The sequence below is a fragment of the Haliaeetus leucocephalus genome, unplaced genomic scaffold, assembly GCF_000737465.1.
Source record: "Haliaeetus leucocephalus isolate CR32 unplaced genomic scaffold, Haliaeetus_leucocephalus-4.0 Scaffold188, whole genome shotgun sequence".
Classification (NCBI taxonomy): Eukaryota; Metazoa; Chordata; class Aves; order Accipitriformes; family Accipitridae; genus Haliaeetus; species Haliaeetus leucocephalus.
The window spans coordinates 340,972-351,774 of NW_010972624.1; the positions used below are offsets into that span (position 1 = coordinate 340,972).

A 10,803-nucleotide genomic window follows, 5' to 3' on the forward strand; every position below is an offset into this window, starting at 1 on the left:
CCGGCCGCGGGGCTCTCCCCGGCCCCGCATGCCCTCAGCGGCCCGGCCCCGGGGCTCCCCCCGCGCCGAGGCCTGGCCGCGGGTGTCAGCCCTTACCGGCTGCTTCAGCCCGGGGATAGCCTGGGCTGCGGGCGGCAGCGCGGGGTCCCGTAGGCGTTGTAGGAGCGGCCCGAGGGCCGGTGATTAAATCTGCCTTAGACCTGAACGAGAGGGGTCGGGGAGGAGGCATTTCGTTGCTGGTGTCTCTCAGCCTACCCGTGCCTTAAGATCACATTTAAAAACCGCCAAAAAAGCTGGGTGAGTGAGAGGTCGGTGGGCTTTGCGGGGAGACAGCCCTGCTCCTGCTGCCCTGGGACAGCCGTGGCCAGCTTGTCAGGGCTTTCTCTGTCTCCTGGCCTGGTGGCCGTGGAAAGACCTCGGGGTGCTCAGGCGTGGGTGCGCCAAGGGGTCGGCACCCCTTGGCATGGCAGGTGGCAACGGGGCAGCCTGCGCGGTGAGACCGGGGCCGCGTCCCGCTGTTCGCCTTTGCTTTTCTGCCTAAAATTCTGAAACGAATCAGCCCTGGGGTACTGTCTTCATTTGTTGGTCGCACTAATGCGTTTTAGGCGGTGTCCGCTGTTGGTTTTGCTGTGCCCGAGATCGTTGCATTGATGATCTGTGGGATCTCGGGGAAAAGCTGGGGGTTTCCAACAGAAATGGGCAGATCTGGAAGACTTTAGGCACTTTATGAGCAGGGACTAAGCAGATTGGTAGGATATTTCTGTTAAAATTACCAGCAGTGAAACAGTTGGTCGTGGTGACATTTAGAATGTCAACTTTAGATTTCAAACAGTCTATTGAAATGAATAAGGTAGGATGCAGGACCGGTAGTGGATTTGGGAATACAAGCCCTGCCGCCTGAGCTCCCAGGCTGGCTCCCTGGTTACTACCGTATGCTGTATTAACATATGAATAGTTGATCGACTGGTTTTCAACTGTTGAGATATTTTGTACAGCCTAAAAGTTGTATCAGTCTTCTCTGCCGCATCTGCAGCAGCCAAAGGACAGATGGTGTGCTTAGATATTATTTAACCTGAGCTATAGCCAAAGTAGTTAGCTGCATAAAACTAAGTTAATTTAAAAGGTTGGGGAAGGTGTGAGAGGAAAAACTCTCAAACTAGAGAAGATAAGAATGAGAAGTGTTTCTCCTCCATAAGAATCTTTCCCAGATGACTGTGGCTATCTTTAAAAAAAATCTTAGTGGAGAATAAATGTTTTAATTAGGAGTCAGTTGGTAATTCTTCTCCGAAATGTCCAATGGATGGACAAACCTTTAAGAAGGACAGCCATGCAGAGGCACTGGAAGTCTCTTGTAACAATACTCTCAAACAACTGTGACATCTCTTGAGGAAAAAGAATAATAAAAAAATCAACTTTAAAAAGTTATCTGTTCAATATTACTGGTGGTAGCTTTGGTAATTAAAAAAGAAATACTGAAAAAACCCATTCAAGTACTTATTTTCTTCATTTTTCTCTGGTTTCTTTAGAATATCGAGCTCAATTTCAGTTTGTAGAGTATTCAGTTATTGCTAAACTTCACTTCTAAAGTTTTGGTATTGTGATACAGCTAGAATGTTATCACTCTAGCTAAATTTATATTATTTTAAATAATTTCTGAGCATATGCATGAATGTACAATCCCCATGTGTTCAATCTTTATTTTACCTTTCAGAGCCCCTATATTTATATGATTTGTTTCCTTTTTCCTGGGAATATGTCAATGGGCCTTAGGGGAAAAGAATGAAAATCCTTTTTCAAACCTAAAGCTAAATCATGAAGCAGATTTCATCTCGCCTGATAATGTTTCTTTAACAACCTGAGTTAGGCAAGGAGGTAGGAGAGGCAGTGAAGGGAAGACTATTTTGGCCAGTATCCTTGGACAAACTGCAGTCTTTCTAAGAGAAAGAAAGCAAAATGTAGGGGACAGGTTTTATTTCAAACTTTTTTAAAGACCAAGCTAATTAATGGTGTCTTTTAGCTGATTTTCCCCAAAGTTTCCTATGTGTGTCAGGAGCAACTCTTCTAGATGGGATGTCTGTCCTTTGATGTCTATGTGGTCTTCCAGAAAGAAAACACAAAAAAATACCTGAATCTTAGCTATTTCAATAGAAGTGAAAAATAAGCTTGGATGTCTTGTTTTTCAGTCCATTTGGGTCTAATAGTCATTAAACTTTGTCTGGTGAAAGATGACATTTTTCAGTTGTACTGTAAGTCTTTGGTCTTTCCCACGCCTGGTGTCCTGCACCCTTACAGTCTCGGGGTGTCACATCTGCCATTTTTCTACCCTTCCTTTGATATATCCTTCTGCCTCCCTTCCCCTTCTGCTGGAGGCTTGCAATCCTTTGGAAAAACACATATTATTTGAGGGTCTTCTGAGATCCTGCTTCCTCACAGACTCTACGTCTCTGAGGTTATCCCTCTGGTCAAAGAGGGAGAGATGGAAGTCCCTCTGTGGCCTCCAAATCTTGCCGTGGGCTGGAGAGTCTGTGGGGCAGCAAGGGATGATGCTTGGTGCCTTCAGCACCTGCAAGTACTCGCTGCTTTCAGCAGCATGATGCTAACAAAGTCCCTTACAAGCACCCTTACGCCTGTTTGAGGGGAAGTCTTGGGGTGTGCTTTGGAGCTTTGCAGTAAAAAGGAAAATTCAGTTGCAGGAAAAAAACATTATTCCTTGCAAACGCAGCAGCTGTGGTGCTTTTCCCATCAGAGGAGCGAGCTGTGTACCAAGGAAACTTCACCTTGCTGCCTCGAGGGGCTGACAACTCATCCGTGAGCAGACATTTCCTACTGCTGTACTTGGCGGGGCTGTGGGACTGGGAGTAGGTTAATCACTCGCCTTTGCTGCTTCCCCATGGCCTCCTCCATGCCGTAGCAAATTGCCAGGTGCTGAGATTTACTAGATCAATTGTATTGTATTAAAAAGAGAGAAAACAAAACCACCAGGGACCTTCACGTTGCGCATCCTCTCTACGTGTTATAAATACACTGTGTTCCTCTTTCCGATTGACTGGGTCCCTCGCAGAGGAGCCAGCCTCGGGGGCCTGCAGAGTTTTCACATCTCTAACAAAGCACTGAAGGACGGGAAAGGACAACGGGCGCCGGATGCCGACTGTTCTGCGCCAGCGCCCTCCTTACTGCAATTATATTTCTGTTAGAAACCTCCACCTTATTTAAAGAGACATTGTCAACTGCCTCAAAGCTCCTTTTTGTAAAAGTCTTACAAAGCCATTGAGATGTTTGCTTAATGACGTGAAGAAAAATATTGTAGCTAAAGAACACTGATAAAGCAGAGATGCTTCTCCTTTTTTAGGATCTTGTATCTAATGAATTAAAACTACTACATAAACTTCAATCCGTTAATCACTGTAGTCCCTTTTGACAAAATCATCACCTCTGTTTCCAGATGAGTGGAGTGAGACAAGAAGAGATGAGTGATCTGACCAAGGTTGTTCAGTGAGGTTGTTGCAGAGCACAGCTCGGTGTTCCTAGATGGTAAAGGAGGCTCTGAAATTATCTGGCTTTATAGCACAAACCACTATTTGATTGTTGGTAATAGAAGGAAATTCCCCAGATGCATCACGGTCTGCTATGATGTAGTCCCTTCTCTAGGAAGTGCTCAAGCGCATCCAGTATCAGATCCAAGATCTGAGGCTGGATGGATTCCTGATCTTGGCCGGTCTGATGGGTTGTGCTTATCGCTGCAGTATCATGAAAGACTGCTCCAGGACTGGGAAAAGGGCTTGGCTGAGAAACTCACCACCCCTCACTTCAAAGACTGCAGATTCTTGGGAACCTCCTAAATACTCCTCTGATTTGAAATCCCTGTTGGCTGTCACTAATGTCATTATCTAGTTTCAGTGCAGAGGTGAATGGATGGACTTAGTGTTTTAAAACTTGACTGGGCCTCCTCCCCAGTGGCTTTGGTCAGCTCAAATTTTCCTTGCATTTAATTGCAATTCTCAAGTGTTATTTCTGTGTTTATTGGCAGGTGTACCGTTCTTCCAGGATCACTGCCATGGTACTTAAGGTCTTCTTTCCATCTTGCTGCTCTTCAGCAGAAAGTGGCATTCTGATCGGGCGCTGGATCTCCGAACAGAACTCTGCTGTTATCCTTGCTGTGGTCCATTTCCCTTTTATTCCTGTCCAGGTGAAGCAGTATCTCAGTGAAGTCCAACAGGTGACTAAAGTCAGTGTTTCGGTGCTTGGCTCATGGAGCAACAGCAAACAAGAGAAAGAAGAGAGTCTGAGTGAGTTCTTGGAAGACCTTGGGACAATATTTTCCCATGAGCCATGGATTCAGATAAGCAAAGAGGGAGACAGCAAATTCTGGAGCTGTTCTACCCTTCAGAAACACTCTAACAACCCTAAGGAGGAAGAAATCATCTTGGTATACTATGACCAGCGCAAAGTCATGCTTTCCCATCTACATCCCCCTTTGGCCACAGCTCCCTCCACTGACCACAAGGCAGATGATGCTTCAAAGCTCTCTGCCGTCTTTGACACAGTTGCAAAGAGTAAGATACTGTTCATGACGGATCGATACCACGATGGGCCCATCAAGCTGACCCACTGGCAGTCAGATGGTGTTGAAGCTAGTATCATTGTGGAGTTGATGAAGCAGGCCTCTGTGCCTGCGTGCATGCTGCTGACATTCCTGCTTTCACTTATCTCTGGGATCTGCAGGAGCAGGTAAGTAATGCGACATCGGCCAGCTTACGTTTTGCATGGAAATGTAATTCATGTTTAGGCATTTGCAGGGTTCCTGCTCAACCCCAGTGAGAAATACAGTTGATACAAAATCATTCTGTTGGAAACAGGCTGCCGCAGAGCTGCTGTTAAACTTTTGGGAGCTCCGTTGAAAACGCGAGGCTAAAGGCTTAATGCTCCTTAATGGCTTGATAGCTGGGACTCACTACTCCCAGTTTGCTATGAGTCCCTCCACGGCTGTGAAACATCAGCAAATACTGTGTCTAAATCCATAGTCTCTCTAACAGATGGTGGTGCTGCAACCTTGGCACCTTATAGTAGGTTACAGGGAATGCTGGTCAATATGAATCCTTGGTGAAATCCTGTTGTCGCAACCATGAAACTGAATAGGATGCTTCAAATGTAATGTGTGGCAAGTGCTTGCACTAAAGAGCGATTCTGAGCAGATTGGAAGGGGAGAAGCTTCTGCATATAAAGCTTAATAACACATCTGGTCAGCCTGCCTAGAGAGGTTGTGCCAGAGAAGGGAGTGGAGTTCAGGTTCCAAGCTGCAAGGGGACACTTTAATTGATGAAATTTGGATAACAGCTACTAATGTATTCATGGATAAATCTTCTCAAGTACAGCCTAAGGGTATGGGGAATGGAGTTTTAACAGGTTTCCAGTTGTAAGAAACTGTCATAAAAAAATTACAGTGGAACTCTTCATATGCAAAGATTTTCTAAACAGTTGGGTTATGCATTTTGGTACACAAAGGGAAAACTGTCTGGTTTTGGACTGCTCTGTTGGAAGGGATTTAGAGTCAAACACAAACCTGATATAATCAGGAATGACTGGTTCCTGGGACTGCTCTGTAGACACTGACTATGCATTAATGTTGTAAATGGTAACTAAGTCAGAACTTTGTGGTTGGGTAGAAGATTGGGTGTCAGCTCTGAAGGTCCTTTTTCTGGCTGTCCATGGACTGTATGTGACTACCAACAAACAGGATGATCCTTTTCTGCATAGGCACTTGGTCTCAAGGTCAGACTTGCCCATCTTGATCAGTGCTAGGACTCAGACCAGGCTTAGAGTCAGATTAAGCCCAAGTCTCACTTGTTTCCAGAAGGCCACAGTCTAAGCATAACTTGGGAGCTTGAGCTCAGTCTGGCAGGTTGGGCACAGATAGCTGCTACCCAGCGTATCCGGAGCTATTCTGATTTCAGCTTTTCCTAGGCCCAGTACAGAGCCAGAGCAGCAGCCAGACTAGCAGCCAGCTGTACATACCAGCAGGCAGAATGCAAGGCTTGCTGTGCGTAAACCTAGGTTGAACTTGTTCTTAACCTTGGGAGGTAGCTACAGGTTTCTTTCTGCTTTGTTTTGTTCACCCATAGTATCAGCATTATATTTACTTATCTTACGGATGTTTTAAAACATCAGTCTTGGAGAACAGAGATTAGTACCTGGCTTTATAACAAACCTCCTGCTTGACCTTCTAAGTCATTTAATGTAATTTGGTTCAATTTAGCACGTGATGTGTGGTACAGCCTCCTTTGTGCCATAATACACAAGGCAGAGAGGGTTCAAGATGTCATGTGCAGGTGTCCTTCCAGTCCCCTCCTCCGTGTGCTGGGACAGGACATCCCATAAAATAAGATCTACCAGGTTTTTGCTCCTCCTGGTCACAGGGCTTCTTTCTTTCCCAGGTTTTTGTGGTGTTAAGGGGTAACATCATTGACAAGCTAAAGAAAGGTCAGTGATGTCATCTCAGGCTGCGAAGGCTTGGGGCTTTTTTGGATATGCCACTGTTGTGCATCTGCACCAGGGAAGCAGGGCAGCACCATTAGAAATCTCCAAGTGAGCACTGACATCCATCCAAGCTCACCGAGTGCTCTCAAGTCCTGTACTTCTCAAATTAAGGCATTTCTTCAGCACCACCTTGTGCTATGGGGTGGCTATTGCAATTCTCTCTTCGGAGGGACATGTGTGCATGATTTCCATTACCACCGAAGGTCTCTAGTGTGCTGTTGGGGACATCAGGATGATTTGGTATTGAGGCAATAAACTCTGTATGCTCTTTTTAAAAAGACATCCGTTTACAAACACCATGACCTCTGATTCCTCATCCAGAAGGGAGGCACTGTTCCTGTAGTTTCGAGCAAGAAGACAGCTGGGGGTTCTCGTTCATGGAGCTTTAATATTTGCTTGTGATTCAGATTCAGAAAGATTGCTTTTCATCTGATATCTGAAAAATCCACTCTCACTCTTGGAAAAAAATTTGAATTGGAAAATCGAGATTTACTTGTGCAGGCTATATTAATTTATTGCTAAAATTCCTTATATTTGGAAATACCTCAAAGATCTCCTGCTGCTTAAATAATGCAATGACACAACATCACTGGTTTTTTGTTTGTTTGTTTTATTTGGTTGGTTTTCCATTGCACTTCTGATAATCATTCTGTATGCTGTGTGGTAAACAAGTGGGAGCATTTATGGCAACGCATAGTCGATATGCATAGGGGTAGGAGACCACGCAAGAAATATTTTTGGCTTTCTTCCTCAGTACTCCTGGAGATGAGAGTTACAGTAGCACATCTTGCAACTATTGAGCTTTTTGCAGTATGTTTGTATTTTTATTTAAATAAGTATGTAAATACTTATTTATGTAAATAAGTATATACTTTCCAAAGAAAGTATGTAAGTGGAATAGAGATTGTTCTCTTGAGGTTAAGTGAAAAGAAAAGAGAGTCAGTCGTAGTACAGACAAGCACAGACCTCTGACATGTCTTTTGGACCCACCCAGTTCAATCAAGGAGATGCATTTACCTGTTGCAGGCTGCAGTGGGTGCACGCTGGGTGCTCCTGGGGATGAGACTGCTTTGGAAATAATTCTCGCTTGTGCAAGACATTCCTCAGGCAGAAGACAACAGCAGCCTGTCCTTTCCTTTGACCAGGGGTGGTCTGGTCAGTGGGTGACCCACAAGCTAGCTGCGTCTAGCTTGGGGCGTTGTGGAGCGGCAATGGATGGTAGGAGACACATGTTGCTGGGAGAGGATGGGGAGGCTGTCAGCCCAGTGAGTGTTCAGCACAGGGCCCCAGAGCCATTGCTTTCTACTTGAACTGAGATGGTCTGGCAGCTGTTGGTTTGACCAGTAATTTTTCACCTTCAGTCATCTCTACATATGGTAGCTCTACCACACAGGCAGAGCATTTCTCCTTCCCTCTTCTTTGCATTTCAAGTGCAATGTTCTGCTCTAGCAAAGGTTTGCCACGCCAGAATTTGTAACCAGTGGGCTAGGATATAATTGGAAGAGAAAACTCATCTGCGCTTGTGCCTCGGTGAATCTGTGAACCCAGGTCTTTGAGATAAGTGGCCAGGGCAGTCCCCCCCATGTCTCCCTCCCCTGCATGACACTTGTTCCTCCGCCACTTTAGATATTACCGCCTGACAAGTCAGCTGAAGAACAGTGCATTCATTTATCTCTAAGGTGGGAGGCTGTAACGAAGAGCTGAGTAACTTGGAGGCCTCAAATTAAGAAGAGTGATTCACAGTACACTGCATGTATTTCAAACCCAATGTGTCTGAAATTTGAATGGGGAGGGGGAAGGGGAGACTTCAGCACTCTGTTTTTTAAGCTGACAAACCTTGCATGAAGGATGGTTGAAAGGGCTCAGGACGATGTGGGGAGGAAGGGGATAGCAACCACAGTGAACCAAGCAGGATTTTGAATGAGCCAGACCTTTGTGATTTGTGTAAAATGTATAAATAGCAGCCAGAGCCCCAGTCTGCCCATCCTGCGTTTTATCCTGGCCAGTTCTGAAGGCACTCTGCTGCTGGCTGACAGGCTGAAGTCCTCCAGATGAAATCTGGGGAAGGCATGCACACATTGCAGGGACGTCTGCAGGCCACGCTCACTAATGATCCAAACAGCTGTACAATTTCAAAAGCTAAGCAGGATACCGGGAATAATTTTAGCGTTTGGAATGAATGTAAACTGAAGGAATATGCCAAAGCAGTTAAGAAAGAGTAGGTGAAGGAAGTGACTAAAAGTGAACATAGATTCCCGCACCTTTAATGAGAAACAGTAAGACACTGTGAAAATAGTGAAACAACCATTGTGTACAGGAAAGAAGTGATCCAAATTATGTCCACATCAGAATTTATTCCCTACAACAAACATGGTGCTTTGTGTTGCTGTACCGCTACTGTGCATTCTTTGACCAGCCTGCATCCAGTGGTATCATTTTAGACTACCCAAATCACCATTGTTCCTTTCTTGATAGGTTGTGTGGTAATACAAGTAACTCCCCAAAATAATTGAGCATCATTTAGTACTTTTCTTCTGAGTCATAAAGAAAGAACCGTGTGAATATTTCCTCCCCTACAAGCCTAATGTGGATGTTAACTTTGAAACCTAATTAAATGCTAAATGTTGTGTTATCAACATAATGCTGGTCACCCTTGGCAAGGTAGTGGAGAGAAGATAGACATGAAGATCGTGAGAAAGGAATTTGGAAGTAATTAAAAAAAGAAGAAAAGGATCAAGTGGAAGAAAAAGAAAAGAGGAGAAAAGGGATAGAAACTGCAGGGAGAACACAGCTGTTTGTAACACCAAGCTCACACTAGACAGAGACTTGCGATTAGAGATACTGGGATTTGTGAAGCAGTTGCACCATGTTGTGTTGTTGCGCTGTACACACAACTGCCTTGACTCCAGTCTTCTGGAGACTGAGAGCAGTGTACAAGCCCAGTGATGTATCCCAAAGCACAGGATGGAATTGGGGTTGTCTTCTGGCTTCCTTGGAAGAGCGAGGCACGTGGTTTTACAGAATGGAAATGAGCGGTTGGGTTGTCTGCTTTACACGTCTTGGTCTGGAAAAGCTGCCTTAATTCTGTTACTCTTTAAGAGAGTAGTTAACATCTAATATTCTTTAATCATAATATGTTGACACAATCCCTGGTTGCACAACCTTAACTTTACACTGAATGTTTTGCGTGGAGTTTGTATTCTGGACAGCCTGCTATATGGCAAAAACAAGGGGACGTTCCCATGGTGTTTCTGCAGGGTGCTGAAGTTTTGGCCTTTGTCTTTCTTATGGAGCAAGCTCTCAACTTGTGAGCAGCTGGGACATCGCCTGCAGCACCTCCAGGTCATCAGCAGCAACAAGAAGGCTCAAAACCAGACTCAACTAATGAGGTATAGAGTACACATAAAGTCATGCATGTCTAGCCCTGTCTCTGGGGGACCCAAACCATGGATCCTGTGCCGCACAGCACTACGGGGTCCTCACTGCACCATGTCACATTGCCTTCCTTGCTCTACTCCCTGCTAGTTTACAGATCTTTACTCTGCACTCTGTTTATATTAATTATACCTTTTGTCATATATATGCCTTTTTCCCTAGCCTGGGAAAGGCGACCGGGATGTTGCCCACAGAAAGATTGTACTGCACCCATATGTGTAGTGCTTTGCTATCACTACTCCCACAAGCTCATTGCTTTCACATATGCCGCTGTTAACCAAAAACTGCAAGCAGTATTCAGTGGCACTTTCCATAAGAGCAGAAAGGTTTAAATGCTCCCCTCTTTCACCCACTCTTTTGGGGAATCTTTCTTGCAGTAACTGCAGACCAGAGACTCCAACAGCCCTAACAAAGTCACTGTAACAGAAAAAGTAAACACGCAGCACAGGGAGTGGAACAGGGAGAGGCAGAGATCCGAGACAGATATTGAATGCCCTACGGCCATTACACAGTGAGTCTTGTTCTGTGTGGTTCTCTGATCCTGCAGTAATAGACTCCCAGGGAACACTTAAAATAGATTAGCAGATTTGAAGGCCAAAAGTAACTGTGATTGTTTAATCTGATTTCCCGAATAACTCACGTCATGGAATTTCATTCAGAAACTCTAGCAGCGAAGGGGCAGTTCAGCAGCCCCTTTGGGTACGTTTATGTACCCAGAAACACTATTTATTACATTGGCTAGTGGTTCAACTAAAGTATACCTCTTGGAAAGCCATCTGATCTCGACGTGGATACTCGAGGTGCTGGTGCCCTTAGTATTGGTAAATCCCCCCC

The 10,803-nt window shown here is 45.0% G+C and overlaps 1 protein-coding gene across 5 annotated transcripts in view; it reads left to right on the forward strand.

Moving 5' to 3' along the window:
- The window catches only part of PIGQ (phosphatidylinositol glycan anchor biosynthesis, class Q), a 37,728-nt gene that overhangs the window by 316 nt on the left and 26,609 nt on the right, over positions 1-10,803 (forward strand). For 2 of the 5 annotated variants that reach the window (XM_010565231.1, XM_010565229.1), the window contains exons 2-3: positions 4,028-4,728; positions 9,792-9,923. In XM_010565231.1, the coding sequence (XP_010563533.1) occupies positions 4,055-4,728; positions 9,792-9,923 (806 nt within the window). In that variant the 5' untranslated portion in view covers positions 4,028-4,054. Of the gene's footprint in view, positions 1-3,469; positions 3,532-4,027; positions 4,729-9,791; positions 9,924-10,803 lie in introns of those variants that run through there. The other 3 variants (XM_010565232.1, XM_010565233.1, XM_010565228.1) reach the window with 3 other exon arrangements.